Source organism: Chaetodon auriga, chromosome 11 (assembly GCF_051107435.1).
Source record: "Chaetodon auriga isolate fChaAug3 chromosome 11, fChaAug3.hap1, whole genome shotgun sequence".
Taxonomy (NCBI): Eukaryota; Metazoa; Chordata; class Actinopteri; order Chaetodontiformes; family Chaetodontidae; genus Chaetodon; species Chaetodon auriga.
In genome coordinates, this window is record NC_135084.1 from 2,001,949 (window position 1) to 2,023,428 (window position 21,480).

The 21,480-nt window shown below is 39.5% G+C and overlaps 1 protein-coding gene across 3 annotated transcripts in view; it reads right to left on the reverse strand.

Moving 5' to 3' along the window:
• LOC143328632 (ras and Rab interactor 2-like) overlaps positions 1 to 20,606 on the reverse strand; it is a 64,157-nt gene extending 43,551 nt beyond the window's left edge. Inside the window, exons 1-2 of one of the 3 annotated variants that reach the window (XM_076743889.1) lie at positions 20,389 to 20,606; positions 4,761 to 4,860 (exon numbers count right to left, since the gene is read on the reverse strand). In XM_076743889.1, the coding sequence (XP_076600004.1) occupies positions 4,761 to 4,820 (60 nt within the window). In that variant the 5' untranslated portion in view covers positions 4,821 to 4,860; positions 20,389 to 20,606. Of the gene's footprint in view, positions 1 to 4,760; positions 4,861 to 11,219; positions 11,259 to 20,388 lie in introns of those variants that run through there. The other 2 variants (XM_076743890.1, XM_076743891.1) reach the window with 2 other exon arrangements.
• Between the last annotated feature and the right edge of the window lie 874 nt (positions 20,607 to 21,480).

Below are 21,480 nucleotides of genomic sequence, written 5' to 3' on the forward strand. Positions count from 1 at the left end.
TGAAATGCTGACCCTAACCCTCACAGAAAAACGAAACAATGTTTGAGATTAACGCTTTTATTATATTATTACTATAGAATTTATTATCAGTAGTATTATTATTATTGTGGACCTGTCTATCACCTATATTTTAAAATGTTCTCAAAAAAGCAGACAAAGAAGCACTGTCAAATGCCAAACCAACAGATTGTGATATAACTCTAACCCTAAAGCCATACTTTCCAATCAGAATCCTACAAAAAGCTATTACAGGTAAGCTATCTTCAGCCAAAGGTCCGACCAGATGAAAAACTGATTCACTGGCCTCCAAAAAAACCCCACAGAGACTTCAGCTCATTCAAAACTCTGCAGCTCATCTATTAACCAGAACCAAGAGGACAGAGCACATTAGTCCAGTTATAGCTGCTCTGCACTCCCTTCCTGTGACATTCAGGATTGATTTTAAGGTCCTCCTCCTCATCCACAAAGCCCTTAATGGACTAGGACCAAGCTTCATCGCTAAGTCCCTCATTTATTATTTGCCTTCAAGACCACTGCGATCATCTGCTGCTTGTTTATTGGAGGTTTCCATCAACAGTCAAAAGAAAATTGGGGATGCAGCCTTTGTCCATTACGCTCCAAAGTTCTGGAACAGACTACCTACAGATATCAGGGGAGCCAGCTCACTGAATATTTTCAAAAGAAAGCTAAAAACTTATCTCTTCACTTTATCCTTTCACTAGCTATGACTTCCTGATACAGGTCTGAAGCTTTTGTGCTTTTAAAATGTTCTATTTTACTTGATTTTATGCATTCTATGTAATCTTTTCCACATATAGTTTATTATTTTATGCTGTGATTTGATGCTTTATCCTTATTTATATTTTGACTCTTATTCTACTCTAAGTGAATCAAGATCTGTGAATACGGTGGTCTCTGAGGCAATACTGGCTTAAGACCCACAGTGAGATTACATCCATGAGAAGATGTTCTGAGGCGGCTGTGAAATGTCTGCTTTGGTAATCAAGACCTGTGGTGAATCAGTATCTGTAGAGAAGGAAAAAGATTTCTGTTCTGAGAGCCACTGAAAACAGAGACACCACACCACACTTGTATCCTTATTCTACTCTATTTTTTACCTAGATTTTAATACTTTATTGTGTGATTTTATGCATTATCTTTATTTTTATTTTCATCCTTATCACCATCTTATTTTACATTAATTTTTTTTATCAGTTTTTATGTCCATTCTGTTTTTTCTAGGTAAAGCACTCACTTGATGTAAGTGATTTATTTCTTGTAAAACACATTGAGTTGCAATTCCTGTGAAAGGTGCTGTACAAATAAAGTTTCTTATTATTATTATGATGTGTGGGCTAGGCATGCGTCGTGCATCAACAGAGCAGTATGTTCGTTTGGTTAGATACAGGCATGCATGCCTGACATGACAGCTGTGTGAGAGATGGAACACAGCAAACGCTCAAAAGTGTGGCTTCACTTTGTCACAAACAACAAGGCAAAGGACAATGCATGTGAGAAACTAATCAGCTGCAAGTCAGACTGCACATCAAATCTGGCCTGAAGGTAGCACAGCATTGATCTAAACAAATGAACAGTGTTTGATGTCTTGCGAGCTCCTAGTCCAAAACAAATGTGTCAACAATTTCTCAAAAACAACTTAACAAATTTGAAGTGCTGCTGATGTCTTTTCCATGCAGCATAGGTCTAACTCACCTTTGGTTCACTGATGCAGTTTGACATTCACTCACGTTTTTTTAATGGAGTGGATTCACTTCTTCTCTATTCTTGCCCATTGTTTTTTTTTTTTGCTTTTACTATTTCCCATTATCATGTAGAAATACAATAAAAATCAGACATTTCTTATTGTATCTACTTTGAGAATGTTTAGTTTAAAAAACTTTGAAGTGACTTATTTTAATGAGACAATAAATGCCAAAGTAAACTCTTGAAAGAATCAAGATATTTTTGCTAATGAGAACCAAATCAATGAGCACAACCAAAACCAGAATAGATACAATTCAATCCCTAATTACCATTAGGATGATGATGAGTACTATTATTATTATTGTTTTTGTTGTTATTATTTTGATCTTTTTTCATGAAGATGATTGTGATGATTATTATACTGTTAATACTATGATGTTGATGATGATGGTAATGCTGTTGCTGATGACAGCTGTTGTGGTCACAATTGTTATTATTGTGGAGATTTGCAGTCTCCCCTTTTTCCCTCTGTGCTCTGGTGTTTCCCCTTCCTGGTGTCTCCTGTTTGTCTCTCCCCTGTCTGTCTCGTCTGTGTCTGTGTTGCTGCAGGGCGTGGTCAGCAGGTTGGGACCGGCCTCCTGAGCACACCTATGCTCAATCATCAATCAGGACTCAGCTGCTCACTCAGGTGCTCAGGTGCTTAACCCACACCTGCTTTGTTTGTGTCCTGCAGGTCTGGGGGGTATTCCAGGTAGGAGGTTCAACAAACTCTGAGTCTATCCCTGAACTCTGAGCTGACTTACTCTGAGATGGGAAACTCTGAGTATCTGGTTCCAGAGCAGCCAATCTGAGTTAGTTCAATCAACTATGAGTATGTTCACCTTGAGTTACACGCGTGCACAACCGCTATAAAAAAAAAGCCATCATAATGGAGCCCCAATACCATGAGTCACCATGACAGCTGACAAAAAAAAATCAAGTTATTTTACCACCGATGGAATTGGAGGTCTTATTGCAGGCCTATGGGGAGTATGAGCACATATTTCGGCATAAATGTAACACCGCTACAGCAGCGAAGGACAGAGAAAAATGCTACCCGAGTCAACGTGTAAGTTTGAATGTACTATTCCACTGACTTAACATTTAACCGTACTTAAGATCGTAGAATACAGTTATGAATATAAATGGGAATAAAATCTGATTTTCATTTACGTGCAATCCAACAGGGGAGAAACGAACTTGGAAGCAGCTAAAAATAAAATCTAAAAACATCATTCAAAAAGGTAAGGCATATGTTGCTAGGCTATGATTGTACCTCACGTTGATTTTAATTTGATTTTTTTTAATTGACTTAGGCTATTAATCAAGTAAATATTAATGCAGTGGCTACTTCAAGTAGTAATTTAAACTCCTAACAAAATGTTGTTTTAACACGTCATCTCTTAAATACCCCACTTAGTAGATTAACACTTTATACAATGTTTACACATTTTTATTTTATACATATTGAAGTCTTTTAAAATGTGACGATGTGTACACGAACACTCAATAAAATACTAACTTAAAAGAGATTTACATTTGAGTTCTGCTCAGCCAAAAGAAAGAAGGCAGAGGCCCAAAAAACGGGTGGAGGGCCACCTCCACCACCTCTGACAGAGGCTGAGGAGCTGGCCCTCAGCCAAAACTGTGACTGACCGGTGGCTGAAAGCATCCCTGGGAGAAGCTCATCTGAGCCTGTCAGCCCCCAGGACACAAGTGCCTACATCAGTTGCAAGTCTACACTTGTGTCTTTTTAAAAAATAAAACTTGTATATAAAACTTCTTATATATAAAACTATATAAAATATGGTTAGGGTTAAATATGTTAATGGTTGGAACTATATTTCAAATCCTAACTAATCCTAATAATCCAAGTAAATTATACTATTTGATGAAAAGCGGCAGTGCTTGAACAGATATTCCTCTGGAAATGACAGGAAATCTAATCTGGGTCAGAAGATTCTCTTGCAACGTAAAGAATTTCGAATCAATTGGGCTTCGATATCAATCCGATTGGGAGTGAATGGGCAATCAATGTCTTAACAGCTTTCTTCATGTGGGAGGAGACAGGTAGAAACTGAGGGTTTCTTATAGTAAAGCTGCCAGCGAGCAGGTTATGTTCACAGAGTCTGTTACCATGGTGACTGACTCAGAGTTTCAGTTACCTCTCTTTCTGGAACGGAAAACTCAGAGTTTCCCTCATCTCAGGGTTAACTTACTCAGAGTTTTCACAGAACATGCTTTCTGGAATACCCCCCAGCTCTCACCGAAGAACTTGGATCAGTCAGTTGAAAAAGAATCAAATTATAGCAACAATAATTCAGACAGGGTTATACCTGCACTGCGGGGATGCAGGTCACCGTATAATAAATTGCCCCGTGCGGCCAAAAGATCAGGCTCACCAGTAACCACAGAGTCTGCTCTCACAGAGGAACTTGGATCAGTCAGTTTGCTCTCACCAAGGACTTGGACCTGTCTGCCTACACCAGCCAAGGGACTGGATCCGTCCACCCTTCAGCTTTGTATAAGAACTTGACTTCACTCCAACACTGTCATTACCCCTTTTATTAAAATACTTAAACTGGTTTCCTGCCTCCTGCCTCATTTGCCCAAGCCTGGCACTTTGGGTCCTGTAAATTCAGTCAACTTAACATTTACTTTGCATTGGGTCATAAGAGGAATTTTACTTATTACTTAATTTTTGATAAAGCAACAATTTCTTTGTGACGTTGCAGCAGACTGCTCTGATTAATCTTGGTAAAGCAAACAAGCATCATTATCATTCATCGTATAAAAATATGTCACACTACCATAAATATTTTGATATGACAGAGATGAAAAGGCTGACAGGAAAACCAAAGAGCTATACTCAGATTGGCCAGATTGACTGCCCCCATCCACATCTCCTGGTCAAGTCATTTTTATGCAAAGTAGAATGGCTTAAACCTAGTGTCATTACACTTGTGTGTGACAATGACTTTTCCCCACACAGGTAAAATTATTTGAGTGGCACGTACCTTAAAGTAACTGCCTTTCCTCTCCTGCTTACAGGGTTGACTGATGGTACCGGTGGGCATGTTTTCTGTAGAGCTCCTCCCTCCGTCTCTGATGAAGTTTCTGTGACGGACAGAGTACATTAGAGCCATAAATACAAGTAAACACAAATCAAGGCAGCTGAGTTTTATCCATTCAACAGACAAGAGAAAGAAAAAAACGAACACTACCTCAGCTATTGTTTACAAGGTCACAAATTTAGTTTGAACCTCAACAGCTCCATGGCAACTAGGTTGACTTAATTTGCTGACGAAGAGCATGTGACATGATCAAACGCTCCAGAACACGTTTTACACAGCGTCCCAACTTTTTTGGAATCAGGGTTGTACTTGCCCTTAAAAAGTTTTACAGCAGCTATGATCAATGTTTCTATAATACCCATGTTTCAAATGCCAAATGTGAAAACAATGTAACAATGTGAAGGGGATCACTTGTGTTGAACCCACAGGAAATTGTCACCTGAACCTGTAGCCCCCCTTAGCTTTACAGAGCTTTACAGTGAGATTCAGCTCATTGCTCAGCTGTGCGGCACACCGGTTCACTCTCACCACTGACACTGCAGATCTTGTTTTCTGATGCAGCAGGCAGCTATTTGGAGCAGAGAAGGCTGTGAAATCCCACTATACACTACCTGCTCAGCGCAGATATCTAATTCACAATTACTGACACTATCATATGTTCTATATAGGCATCTTCTTGTTGAAGCTGTCTGAGTGAAATATTCAGTCAACAGTCCATATTTTTCTTGGTTGCAAAATTTTGATAAAATGCAAACGTGGAAACTGTGGATTTTAGCACAGCTTGAATTTGTATGAGTAACCCACCTGTAGGTCAGGTGAAGTGGTTAAACATAAGATAAGATAAGATAAGATAAGATATTCCTTTGTTAGTCAAACAGTGGGGAAATTTCCAGAAAACAAAAAATAGAGGGCATCAGTAAAAAGGACATTAAATATCAAACAAGGAATATTCATTCATTCATTCATCTTCTTTACCCACGCATCCCATTTCGGGGTTGCGGGGGGCTGGAGCCTATCCCAGCTAGCAATGGGCGAGAGGCGGGGTACACCCTGAACCGGTCGCCAGCCGATCGCAGGGCTACATACACAGACACACAGACAGACAACTCACACACTCACACCTACCTACACCTTATTTAGAGACCAATTAACCTGACGAGGAAGTGGGAGGAAGCCGGAGTGCCCGGAGAGTGCACGGGCTGGTTCGAATCCTGGGTCAACTAATCAAGAACATGCAAACTTCACACAGAAAGGCCCTGCCCGACCCAGGATTCGAACCAGCAACCTTCTTGCTGTGAGGCACGCGCACTACCTGCTGCGCCACCGTGCCGCCCAAACAAGGAATATAAACAATATAAACAAGGAATATAGAAAAAAGATTTAAATTTAAACAAGGGGAAGTACAGAAACTAGCAACCTAGTCTGGAGAAATGTAAAATATGGGAGTGGTAACAGTATATGGGTCAGTGACAAATAAGGGTTGGCAAGATGAGAAATTCAAAAACTTTTTAAAATTCTGTTTTCAAAGCATTCATCAGGTCTGTCAAAATGTACATTTTGTGTTCATGTTGGTTTCATGTCATTTGAAATCACATTTGTAACATTTTTTACAAAGATCACACGGAATGTGCCTGAAAATGTCAAATGGTGTAACCGAAAAAGAATGATAATTTTAAATGTTTAATCCACCTAGAATGCATATAAATGCAGCCATAAAAATAATTACCTGATTTTAAAATATCACATGAAAATAGATTTTATAAAGATTACCTCCAAATTTAAATTTTAGGCTTTTTTAAATACATTGAGTGGGACATATACTGTAATCATCCTTTGTGTTCGAAATAATCTTTGACAAATTATGTAAAAAATGTTTAAAAACATTTTATTGCACTGCAATAGAGGGTTACTTTATATTCCACATTAATTTTTCTGTATATTACAATATTTTCATGAAAAATACTGGTTACACCAATTGACACTGACCAGTTACACCACCTGACTATGTTGCTTTTACAGTCAAAGGTCACTGTTTCTTGAAACAATTGACACTGAAAATCAAGAATGACAGTCACATCAAGCTTAATTGAACTTTATTTTTTTCAGTTGTGAGTGAGTGAGTGAGTGAGTGAGCAAGTGAGTGAGCGAGTGAGCGAGTACATAACTGTGTGTGTGTGTTAGAGTGAGAGAACAAGAACTTATTTATTTTTATTGTAGAAAAACATGACAAGAATCATTAGGTTGAACTCATTATCTCTATTGTGATTTTAGCAAAGAAATATATCTAACAACTAATCAAAAACTCGCGTATGTGTGTGTGAGTGAGAGAGAGAGAGAGAGCGAGCACGAATGAAGGTAAAAACAGAAGGGGAATTGAAAGCAGAGAGAGAAGGGTTGGACCTTGTGTTTAGTGCCATGTGTACGTTTTTTCTAGTGAAGTTGGAGTTTCAGAGAGCAGTGTGCCAGTGTGACAGAACGTCTGAATCTTAAAGTTCAGGCAGTGTGTGCTTGGAAGTGTTTCCATCCTTTGCTGTGAGTTTTGAATGACGTGAGTTCAAAGGTTCTGGCTCAGAGACAATGTTCAGCACATCAGACTTGTAGTAGAAAAGGAGGTCAGGTGGTTGAGGCCAGGTGAAGACATCCTTCCCACCCAGCTGTTACGTGCAGCTCACTTCCAGTTCTTCACCCACCACCTGCATGACCTATCCCACAAAAGGCTCACTTTCATATCTGACGAGGATGAACTTGCCTTTCAGATCCTGCTGACATTCGGTAGATGTTGAGGGGTGGTTTCCTGGTAGGTTGCGGAAATCTACTGCAGATAGACCATAGCAGTTGCAGATACCAGGGGCCTCATTTATAAAACTTGCTTACGCACAAAACGGGGCTTGAAAGTTGCGTACGCAACTTCCTACGCAAAGGTTGTGATTTATAAAAATAAACTTAGCGTGAGAATGTGCGCACCGGTACGCCAACTTTGATGCTTGCGTACGAACATTTTGGAGACGGGGAAACTGGCGGTGCAGATGGTGAGGTGGTGAATTGAAGCCAGATTGATCACATACATTTAATGTCATCACATATCAGACTTATAGACCCGCGTAATCATAAACACCCAAGTCTGCAGTGTTATAGATGTGTTCCTTTAATGAGCCGTTAGGCCTACTACTGTATGCACAATGTTCATATATCATACTTCTATCTTCAAATGATACAGAGCGGTGGATGGCACTGATGGATTAGTAGTAATTCTGACAAGGTGTGTAACAATCTTTCATTTTGCTGAGTAAGCATATAAATAGTGCGGTGACACTCGTGCGTAATGCTGCACAATGGATGCGCTGGCACTGCTGGAAGATCACGCAAATGGTAGGATCAGGATGGAGAGAAATTTTAGGGATGACTGGCTAATAAGCCGATTTAGATTCCCTAGTGCGGTGCTGTTGGATCTATGTGCTGAACTGGGCCCAGTGTTAGATAGACCCACCCGCCGGAACCGCGCCATCCCGGTGCATATCCAGGTGCTGACCACTCTGGGGTTTCTGGCGACTGGCTCCTTTCACTGGGAATTAGCCGACAGGTAAGTGTTTGATATGATTAATATTATATAATGTTACATTGTCTGTCTAAAGCCCCTTTTGGGTATGATATAATTCAGTTAAATTGTGTCCTTAGGTCTGGGATATTTGCAGCAATGTCCGGTTTCCCAAATATAATCGACGCAATTGACTGCACTCACATTTCTATAAGGGCTCAGAGTGAAAATGAATTTGCTTATGTGAATCGAAAAAATGTGCATTCACTCAATGTACAAATTATTTGTACCTCGGACATGATCTTGACGAATGTAGTGGCACGGTGGCCTGGGTCAACACATGACTCATTCATCCTGACGCACAGTAGTGTAGGGATCTGTAATTTCTGCCACAGATCGCTCTGTGGCACTGGAACTATTCACTGCGGTGACGATGTGCCGCCACTCTTTTTTTTTTTTTTTTTTTATTGTATTCGTGACGCCACTACTGTGACCACCAAACAAAATATCCTTTCTGGCCTCCACCTCACCCACAAGCACCTCGATTTCAGTCTCCGTAAAATTTCTTTTTCTTTTCTCTGCCATGATCGAACGTAAAATGCCATTGATCAGCAGGCATATTTATATGCAAAGATATTCATGAGGTACTTTGCATTGACCATTCATGGTAAAATGTGGGTGTGTCGGAGGCGGGATGTGAGGTGAATCCACCTGCGCAATCTTCCAGGTGGAGTGTGATTTATAAAGGGAAAATTGCGTGCAGGTGTGAGTACGCACGTTTTATAAATCCGAATATTTTTTGGCGTACGCCATTTTCAGCTTTTGGGCGTACGCACACTTTTAGTATGGATTCTACGCAATGTTTTGTAAATGAGGCCCCAGGTCTTGCACAGAAGCATGAAATTTTCCTCCACTGCATTGCAGCTGGCACTTCAGAGGTCACTTGGTGAATTTTGAGTGTGCCTTTCACGGCTGGGACATTTTTTGGGACTGATTCATCGTACTTTGCAATGGCTTCCTCTGATATCCAATAGTAGTTGATGCTAGAGCGTTGATCTTTCAGGAAGTTGTACAGCTCCTCTGCTGTTTTGCAAGTCAGTGCCTCTTTTGACCGCTGTATCTGCAATACGCTTCACAGCCCCACCCACTCCATCAGGAGCTCCCTTCCCATGCGATTTCTCACTGAAGTTCCAAGTGACCCTTTGGAAGCCACACAGAAAAAGCACTGTGCTGAGTAGGTAAAAGTTTTTCTTGTTCCGGTACTGGGTCACTGGTCCATCGCTGATGATGTGTAGGGTGCAAGGTGGTGTCTCATATTTGCCTATGACATCCCTCAACACAGGCTCCATGTGCGCCCAATACAGCACGTAAATCATGGCAAGGAGAGGCAGAGAGAGTGGCATAGGAGATCGATGAGGAGGCTGTATATGCCACACAGGTGTGGATTGTAACTTGCTTGCGACTGCCACGAAAGTGGAAAGCCTGAATTTCACTGTCAAGCTTACAGCCATAGTTCTTGGAAAAGTCTACGTGAATGCAGACTTCATCCTCACGCAGAGTTTCTTTTAGCTCTCTGAGTGTTTTCACTTGATGTAGCCAGTTGAATTGAAGTCCAGCTTCTTGTTAAGCAAAGCCAGCAGATCATCACACTTACCACTTCATGTGACTTTTTCAAAGTTGGTAAATGTTTTCCCTTCTTCAGAAGAGACTACCCTGGACCACTGCTGCCATGTTATTAGAGTTGCCTCCAGAGGTCCCTCAAACTCCATTTCATTGTAGCAGCACTTCGCACAGGTGCGATACATGCAAGTCTTGCTGGTAAGGTCGCATGCAATAGATGTCAGCAAGTCAGAAATGCTGTTGGTCTGAAGAAGGCCTCTCTGATACAACTTGGCATTTTCATGCTCTATGCAAGCACATGTATTTCTGTCAGAGTCTTTTGCTGGTGTTAGATAAAAAGGGCAGTGCCTCACAAACTGTCTGTACGACAATTTGAGGTGCCTCATTACTGTTGCATTGTACTGTGGATGGAGCTCCTTCAGAGAGTAAAGTAGTACCCTCCTTTGCTTTTTGATTTTATTTTTCATTACAGTGTCCTTTTTGCCTGATAACATGCAACTATTCTCATCCCTGCAAAGGAAGCTGGCCACTTCTTCTCTTCTTGCTTGTGATGCTTTCTTTTTGTGTCTTGTTTTGTTCTTTTCACTGACCATTTTCTGTTTTTCCTTTTGCTTCTTTAGTTTCCTCTGTATGTTTTGTGTCTTAAGTTTTGCTGCCTGGAGTTCCCTTTTAACTTTGCGAAGTTCAGACCTCAGCCTTTCCCTCTCTTTCAGCACTGAGCAATAGTATTTGTTCTTTCTTTCCTTTTTTTCCTTTCAGGGGTTGAGGACGCTTGCGGCCTCTCACCAATTGGCTGCTCATAGTCATGATCATCAAGATGATTATGCATGGGATCAGGATGGTCTAGATGCTGAATTTGTTCATCTGCTGATATGTTCATAGATTTAAGTTGGAGTTAAGTTGAGAACATCAGCAAGCAGCCTTTTCTTTTCTCTGCAGTTTCTCTGATATTCTCTCCACTTTTCCCTCATCTTCTCCTGATTTTTTTTTTTTTTTTGGAAGCTCGGCTATTGGTGTATTTTTAGTCTTTCCCTCTCTTTTTCTCCTTTGATAACTATGAATCAAACAGAAAAATGAAAACAATTACCATGCTTGTAAAAACAGTTACCTTCTTTTATTTCCACTGGCTAACTCTTTCAAAACACCTAAATCACTACATTATTCTGACTTTAACCTGACATGTGTGTGCATGCGTGTGTGTGTGTGTGTGAGAGAGAGAGAGAGAGAGAGAGAGAGAGAGAAACTACCTTTCACGTCTTTTGGCAAGGTAATTGGCCCTTGCAGCAGGATCCACATTCAGGCGTGCTCTGTGCAAAGCCACTTTTTCTTTGCTTGAAAGTGGCATCTGTTGGGAGGAAAGAGGCTCTACTATGTTGTATTAATTATGAAATAGCAGAAATTCAATAAATTGTGTTTTACAGATGTAGTTTTTAATTTTTGACTAACATTTATCCTATCACTGAATTATTGAAGTTTTGTCTTTTAAGGTGTCACTGTACACCTACTTAATTCTGCTACATTATTAAATCAATAATTAATACTTTACACTTAAAAATAGTTCTACATAGTAAGTAGTTTATATTACAACATAAATCAGCATCAGAAATTACTGATATTTGATAAAACTGACCTCTAATAGAGAGGTTTGTAATAGGAGTCAAATGGTGTAACCGGTTACACCATTTGACATTTCAATTTAAAATCACATTTGACAGGCATTATTATGGACACATATGTACACACACGGCCTTCGTGTGAATATTTCAAACATAATTTTTAAAGTAAATACTCATTTTTATAATTATGAAGATTAATAAATGTTTTCCTGGGGTCATACCATTTGACATGTAAACATAAGCATACAGTACCTGAACGTACCCCAAAAATGTCAAATTATCTCAAATTTGAAAGACAGTACTAACCTTGGCACATGGCAGTTAGTCTCATCAGGGGTCCTTCTCTGTGATGTCATTTCCTGTCACATTGTTTTCTTGCATCATATTACCAAAATAGCTCCTTGAATGGTGGTTACACCACCTTGACACTTCAGGATTTTGACTTGACAGACAAAATTCCCCAAATAAAATATAATATTCTGAACAACTGTGTTTTATTATTTTTATTTACTATTAAATAAATGTAATGTAAGATTATGCCAAACTAGTTGATAGCATGCTTTTTTGAACATTTTAACCTTTTTAAGCAAGTTAAACTATTTGGTACCAAGTTTTTAGGGTTACACCACATGACATTTTTGCCATTATCCCCCAGATTTTCTCTCAAAATATATTAAAACCATATATTTTAGACTAGGTCTTCAAAAAATGGAATGTATGCAAGTAATATGTAAGTATATTTTAAAATTTTAACCTTTTTAAATGTAAGCAAATCACATGGACACAAAAAAATATGCGTCACGCCATTGACCCATATAGTGTTTTCAAGTTTACACCATGGCACAGAGGAAATACCTCTTGACTACCAAAGCCTACTCAGTGTGGTTCATACAAAACAGTGCTGTTACTGATTTTGCATGAACAGAGGTGGAACACATGTACACATGCATACAGGTACGCTTGACCAAGATGTTGAGGTGGATCTTGTCTCAGCAGCTGATATGACTCAGCTGTGTCAAAGCACGCAAACAACACCCAGACTTCACTTTTAAGAAAGACACGCAAGAGGAAAACACTATTAGCATCCATTTACTGACAACAAATTCCTATCCACAGACACTTCAACAACAGTCTTTGGACAGAAGATTGTTGTTGCTCTGTTGCAGGACAAGCTCTCCCTGATGAGTAAGCCTGCACCGGCAGGTAGGTTACTGACTACCTTTCCCGCCTTTTGAGGCTGGGAAAGCATGTGTATGACTCCCAGACCATCAGCACTGGTACCCCTCAAAGCTGTGTCCTTTCCTCTCTACTCTTCTCCCTGTACACCAACAGCTGCGCTTCCAGTCAGCAGTACACCAAGCTCCTTAAGTTTGCAGACCATACCACCCTTGTTGGGCTCATCTCTATCTTGCGTTGCATTGTTAACAATGGCCCACAGATACCAAAATGCATTAGGTAAATTGTTATGAAACCTTTACCTGTAAATATAACCTTTTGTTCATTTTTGTGTCAGTTATGAACATGATAATTGTAATTTTTGTGCTTGTTTACAGTTTTAACCATTGGTGTGGTGTCTATTAAACTTCTTGATGTGATGGAGATGCATGACGTAACATGTACGCATAGAATTATTGAATTGAATTTAAAAGCTCGGTCCATAAATCATTTCCATTGCTACAATACCCATTCTAGTTATTTGGGTCAGTATCAGTATCAGACCAATATACAATGTCAGTATTAGATTGGTGTAGGGCTGGCCTTTTAGATGATTTGTCATAAGGCACTGAAGCAGAGCACCTCTCCATGGTGGTCTGCTGCTTGTGCGGTGGTGCTGCGGTAGAAGATGTTATTGGACTTTGGCGAATACGGCTGCGCTCCGAAGGGTGAGCACGGATAAAGGTGGTTAAACAAGTTTGTGGTATTAACCAGTCTTGGATGGGGACGACAGTCTTGCATACTTTACAGACCACATTGGTCTGACTACGGTCCGACTTATAAAATCCAAAAAACTGCCATACTGACGAGCTGACATTCCCTGTTTTATCAACAATTTCTTCGCTCGCTGCAGCACTCATTTTCTATTTCTAATCTCGCTCCTCGCGAAGACTCAAACACGAGACAACGCGATGGCGCAACCGAACTTATACTGTTACATGGCTACGGAAACTCCTGGGGGCAAAAGGCACGTTATAGCAAGAGGAGAAAAAACTCGAATTTTTTATTTTTTAAATCGTCCACAGCAAAAAATTCGAATTGATTGAAAAAAAATCAATATATTGCCCAGGCCTAGATTGGTGCATCCCTAATCATGGAGTCCATCCTAATCTCCACCACCATTTGGTATGCTGCTGCAACTGCCAAGGACAAGGTCAGACTTTTAGTCCTGGCACCAACCTGCAACTGACCCTTCTGAAAGCCAATATACCATGATCTTGACTTCATCAAGTACTCTCACAAGGAACAAAGGACAAAGAAATTAACTTTGCAATACAGAGCTAAATGTACATCAATTGATAAATTCTGTGTCATTAACTGTTCAAAACAATATAAAAAGATAGTATAGCCAACTTTTGATGAAGTGACTCCTAAACTACCAGAACGGTTCCCAATTGTGTTGTGAAGAAATGAAGTCTATGTTTTTATAACCCATGGATCACCATTTTGCTGTTGGAGCTAACACAAACCTATTTTTTCAGTGACGTTGATAATTTGAAAAACTGTTTTGATAGTGTAGGTTCTTGCTCAAGCCCTTCTGGCATATTTTCAATAATATTTCAAATTGATGTCTGTTGGCTTTTAATCTCCAATCTGGTGGTGGGCAGGAGGGTGGCAGCTTTGGTTTTATTAGTGGGGTATGATTTGTCACAGTTCTGACTTGTCTAACTTGTAAAAAAGCTAGAAATGCAGGCATTGAGCAGACTGGAGTTTTGAAATAGTAAAAAGGTCATCAACAATGCAGTTACAATTAACACGAAACTAAACTAAACTGAACAGAAAAGAAGAAGTGTTCAGTAACCACAGATGGGTGGACTTAACAAACTACTCAAAGCTATATCACAGTCACAGCTCACTTCATGAGCAGCCAATGAGAACTGGTCTATAGACATTTTCCAGTCACACACTGGACTAAACATACCAATGGTTTTGAAATCTACTGTTTTTGAGTGGGAGCTCGACATGAAGACGAACAACAATAATCACTGTACACACTTTAAACCTTACTTCACAAGCAGGTTTGAACATAGGCTGTGCCAGCCGTTTGCTTGGTTGAGTGAGGCCTGCAGCAGCATTTTTTTCACTGTTTAACATAGACTGTTATACGTGCCAGCACATAAACTGATCCTGGATGTTGTCGCCTGATGGAACAGCTCTTTTAATTATTTTATAAAAGGACTGCTTCTGACTGCTGCATTATTTTTGTTTTGAAATTCTATATGGTTCAATCATTCATTGCCAAAGACAATTCATGATTTTTTGCATATGCTTTGGTCATGGCTGGCTACCTTTATTTCATTTTATAAAGAAGGAAAACAGAAGCACTTTAAGTTGAAAGGAAAAACAAATTTTATATGAATAAAAAAATGTGTACACACTGATTTATTAAGGGGCATTTTTTCAAGTCATTTTTCTTTCTTTTTTAATATCACAATACAGTTTTTATCTTTTAAACTTTTTAATCAAGGTTTTATAGTACCATGAGTTTTTGGTATCATTACATTCATTACATCCCGAAAACATTTGAGTGTGAAAAATCATATTCAAATTGATCGATTGATTGATTGATTGCACTTTAATAATCACCAAAGGGGAAATTCATTTTGCCACCAAGCCACATCACACAACAACATACAATCAACAGGATCTTCACTAGGAGCCATTGGCTCCTACCACTCATAGTGAAGATGCTGTGCAAAGGATGGTCATCCCTTGACAACACACTCCTCATCTTTCTCATCACCCTCTTTTCTACTATTTCCTCCACAGAACTGCGGTGATTGGGCCAGGGCATCAACAAAAACGGTAAACTGCTGCATAAAACACACAAGAAAAACCCAAGAGCTGATCTAAGTTTCCTCCAAGAGACACGTTTATCAGCTTAGTCTGTAAATCTTGGGTAAGTCATGTGTTCCATTCCAATTTTAATACCAGGCACAGGTTTTGTACATGCTGCTGTGCACTGACTGTTGCAAAGCATTTCACAATGATACCTCACCACTGGCAAAGAAGACAGAACCTGCATTTATTCCAGTATACTTCAAGAACTGATGAAAGGCTAGTGAGCAACTCAGTTTACATGAATAGCCTAATAAGATAGCAATAATTACCCATCTGAATGAAGACAGATCAGTTCAGTGTCAACTGGCTAGCACGGGTGCATCACAGCAAGAAGAAGAAAGGATGGTCCATGATTAAAGTGAGGGATCAACTAATTAAGAATTAAGCAGAAGAAGACTCATGCCTTGCTAGGTGGCTGCCAAATAAAAAGGATGTTTACCTATCAGGCACAAGTCAAAATTAGTTTCTTAACTGGACCAGCACCTTCATTGTTAAGGACATTACGGACAATTTCAATCACTTCCAAATTTGCAGTTCTCCACAGTGATGGATGGCACTAGACATCAGGCAGGAAAAGAGCAAGAGGTATTCTGCTTAAAGTATGTTGCCCATGATTTGGTTTTGCATGAGGAATTAATTGGCCTGCATGAAGTTTCATTGACCATGCAAGAAAATGTGACAAGGGTGGTGAAGGATATACTGCTACGTCTCAATTTGCCCATCACAGGCTTATGTGGCCAGGCGGACGATGGAGCAGCAAACATGGCTGGGAAATATTCAGGGGAATCCAGAGGCTGAAGACATGGTTACAAAACACTATGACACATGCACACTTGAATGTGACACAATATGGGTGTGTGCCATATTCACAAGGAAAAGCTTGACATGTTGAACAGGAAGGCAACCATCAAAGAATCTGTTTCTCGTAAATACAACAGAAGAAGCACCTTTGGATTATTTTTGGCATTACTTGTGTATACTCAGACATTTTCCCCTATAACTGTGCTTTAAGGGGCAACAATGCCAGGCAAGAGGTTTGGGCAGTATGAAGGTACATACCTTATGACAGTAGAAGTGTGTCCACTGCTACAGATTTGGAAATACCATTTTTGCTGCAGGAGCTATCCTTTACAGCAGAATTTACAAACTGTCATTCACAGTGAATGCACTGTTACCTGGCTATACAGTGAGCGAGTGGGCGTGTTGTGACATTGCACGAGTGTAGCTAACGTACTCTTTTAAGCTTGCCTCTATATTGCTTTCCACTTGATATTGCAGATATCCAAATAAATGTAGTATAATATAATAAATGATATCAATGCAAGAACAGTCATTATGGATGAGTCCTCCTCCTCCTCCACAGGTGCCACGCTTCACCTAAACCAAGCAAGAACACATCTCACACAGACAAATGTGCAAGTGTGTGAAAGTGTAACTGTGGACAATGTGTCCACACCTCATTTTGCAGACATTGTCTGATATGACAAAACAGCTTTGATGCATCTGCTACGTGTTTGGGGCAGGCAGTGCGATGTAGCAAATAAGCTGTCTCGCAAGGTCATAAGTTTTGGGCAGCAGGACTGCTTAACATGTGATAAATGGTGACAATAATGCTCCTCTACTGCGTCTCTGTTCTCATTTGGAAGTTTAAGATTACACTTTGAAAGAATGTTAGTTTTACTGTTTTGCATCTTTTGTGTTTGTCTCAAATAAGGCAAAGAAGCAAAAAATCAAATGTGATGAAGTATGGTACGGTATGGTTATTTTAAACTATGTCTTAATTGAATGTACAGATCAATTACTCTATTGTGATCTATCCCTTTGTTATTTCTGACACTGGTTTTGACTATTTTTTTTGTAGTGTGAAAGCTGCCGTGTTCTTGCCAATTTCACCCACTGACAGCCAATTTCACCCACTGACACTGTCCAACTGAAGTTGGACAGTGTGCTGTAGTTCAGCTTTCATCTTTTTATGCATCATAGACAAAATAAGAAAAGAGATTTAAAATCTTGTTCTTCATATTTTTGTCGAGTGTGTTTTCTTAAAGAGACAATTACAGTGTAAATACTAACTTGGAATGAGGAACATGGTGCTACAACATGTATTATGCATACATGTATATAATGAACTCAAAATTTACATAAGGTGGTGAAGAAAATGTAGAAATGCATGCCATTCATTTGATTTTACATGTTGTGGAGAATGGAACAGGAGGCTGAAGGCAGGGGATTACGGTGCTCAAGTCCAAACCCTTGAACCACCACTCCACCCCTGTATACATGAGTGTGCAGGAGAGAGAAAAAGAAATTGATAATTCTACTTCTAGCCATGTATTCAGATCAGGGTGAAAGGCACATTTTCGTTTTAAAAATACAAAGAACTGAATGACAGGACAAACTTCTGTAAGAGCTCATTTGAATGAACTGTTATTTAGTAGTAATAACTTCAGCATTATTTAGTGTCATAGTGAATTCCTGACTAGTGACTCAGGTCTGACATAGACAACAGTACTACACCAATTTGGTCCCAACACTGAGCACTAAGCACATAAGCAGATTTCTGAAGAGAATGGAAAACCAGGGTTTGGCCGGTACAAGGAAACATACTTTGGCTCTTCTTCATGTTCCTCCCACAAAAAAAGAATGGGGGCGGCTGATGATTTGAGAGACTGGTGATAAAAAGGTAAGGCTACAGTCCAAATAACCCTGCAAATGCCTGGCAGCAACACCTGATTACCATGCAAACAATAAATGACACACCAGCCTGTGAGTTGGGAGCATTGTGGGGACAAAGAAGTCACCAGCTACAAAACTGCATGCAATTGGATTTCTAGGGAGAGATAAAATACATTAACTGATGCTCCAGGCTATGAGAGTTTTGGGGATAAGCTGAATGTTTTTTTCACATGATGATTCAGTTTTTATTACATGGTTTTTGTGTGTAATTCCTTCCGTCAACAATATTGCTAAAGCATTAAGCTGTTAAGTCTAGTTTATTCTGACTAATCTGATCATTATATTCTGTCAACAGCACTTTATAGTACTGGCTTTCACAAAGGGATGTCTCTTAATCACATCTCTTATTGAAAATTCACCATGGGTTCTATTTGAAAGGTTGTGTAACTCTTCAACCTAGAAAAGATGGGATGTGTAGATGTGTTAAAAGACTATCAACCATGCAACTCCTTACAAATCACCATGTCTAAAAAATCTATTTATTGAGTTTCCACTGATTGGCATCAGCCATGGACTGCACAGTACAGGAACAAACTGTGGCTGTATTCTCACTGCATTGCCGTATACCACACTGAACACATACATTAGCGGCCCTGTACTGTTTAAATCAATCAAACATTCACATTTGTTATGTTTTTTGTGTTGGATTATTTACATGCTGAATTGAAAACTGAATTCAAGAGACTGGCAAAAAGAAAAAAAAAACAAAACAACAACTTAAATCTGGTTCACCTTTTCCCAACTTGCAATCTAAGCTATGGCAAGCTTGTGGTCAAGACTGTTTGAAAATGGACCAACAGGGCAAAGCTTAACAGAACTGCACTGACTGCACTGATTGGCGCTACACTGAAAAGCTGAAAAACAGGTTTTCAGACAACCCTGCATCAGTGTGGAGCATATTTTCATGTAGGTCTGATAAGACAACAATCACACCCCCTCACCTGCTCCAACTCAGACATCTCACAACCAACTGCACTTCAAAGCCCAGCTGATGATGTACTTCCCACACCAGGAAAATAATCACAGGTCCCAACCTGCCCTCCATTCAGCACTCGTACATCTCCAGCATTAGGGTTAAATGAGCAGGGAACACAAATGTAGAACAATCACACCCTTGACAAAATCTGTTCCAACTTCTCCCCTCTGGTAGGTGCTATAGAGCACTGTACACCAAAACAACCAGACTCGGGAAGTTTCTTTCCACAGGTCATCACTCTGATGAAAAGTCAAATGAGCTCTAGAGTGTCAGTAGCCATGTAACACTACGACATCTCCCTACCTATACAGTTTACTACACAGTTTTTCACAGGTAAATATCCATTACTGTTAAATATAAATCCTGCACACTGTATATAATGTATACAGACATGTACAGTATAAATGTATTTCCTATACAAAACTACCCACTTCATGTATTGTATACAATTTTCAGAAACACTTGATATCTATAGACATTGTTGTTGGCCATTGTTGGCCACTGTTGTTTGTTATTTTCTCACATACTGGTATGTTTTTAATAGTTCTGTGCTTATTTTACCTATCTTTGTTATGCGATGTTGTCCTTCTTTAGCTTTAAGTCTATTTCTATGTCAAATTCTATTAGAATCGTGCGTCACATTGAGACCAACTTCAAACCGAGTCAAATTCCTTGTATGTGTACACATCCTCGCCAGTGAAGTTCATTCTGGTGAAGAACGTGACCGAGCAAAACAACACTTTTTTTTGCGAAATGTTATGTGTCTAATTGGTGCAATTGCTTTCATAGGAACTGCTTCAACACTGACGTCGCGCAACAGGTGGCTATCACTTGTGCAACACGTCTCGCAGGATTCTTCACGTATACTGCTTTATTATTGACGGTGCAACCGTGGGACAATAAATAATGACCCTACGTCTGTGACTTTGGTTTTGTCATGAGACCAAGACAAATTTGAGTTTGGAAGTTAGTTACAAAAAAATGTCGTGCCAAATGTCAACACAAAGGCTAGCCAACTTTAACGGTGCTTACCTATTTCGGTGTGAGTGTCATTCCAGTTTGGGAAAAGAAAACGTTGCTTGTCCGACGAGTTGCTGGATATGTAAATACCATTATATCTCGACGTCCGGTAGCTTCGGTTGTTACAAGCTGTTTCTTATGAATTCGGGTGAGGAAAACAAGTGAACAGAGTCGGCCTTATCCCAGTAATCTCCATGGTCCCACAGTCCTCCAAGCAGAAACTTGGTTGCCTTGTTCTTTGTTTCAAAGACGTCACAAGAAGAAAAGACTTCCGTTTAACTTTTTCAAAATAAAATACATATCACTATACAGCAACCCACTCCATGCAAAGAAATAAAACACTAAATGGTTTAAGTAAGTTAGATAAGTTTTTCATCGTTCCTGGAGTAAGCTGTTTCCTTTACGATATTTATTTTTGTCTTAAGTTACTCCAAAGTGCCTGGTGCAACATAGGCAGCTCAGTTAACCAATCCAATTGATTTTCACACTTAAGTGACCAGACACTAGACTATAGTTAGACTTCACTGAAAAAAAGATCAGGAGGGTAAAGAAAAACTTATACTATGAAAAATAACACAAAATAATGGCGCACAGAACAGAGTTGTCTGGTGAACATGACAACTCAAGCTGTGTCTCAGTTCAGTGGCCATCCTTCGAAGGAAGTGGTCTACGAACCGAGGAGGCTGAACCCAGCGTTGTTAAAGGACACACCAGCGTGTGATATATGTCTGGGTGAGAGGGGACCATGGCCAGCTAAAAGAAGTCGTGGTTAAGCTGTGTACTTTGAGCCAACAATCATGTTAACTTTAACTTAACTAGTTAACAACCATTAGTTAACATTTTATGTGGTTAATGTCATTAAACTTTGACAATAATTTTATATCTAAAATAACCAGTGGTGGAATGTAAGTACATTTACTCATACACTAAATTTCAGTACAAATTTAAGGTGAGTAATGAGCATTTTCATTTTATGCTGCTCTATACTTCTGCTCCACTGCATCTCACAGACAATGATTGATATAGAACAGCAACACTACAAACATGTGATGATCATATATAATATGATGTATTGCTGTAGATTAAACAAGCCAACAGGATATG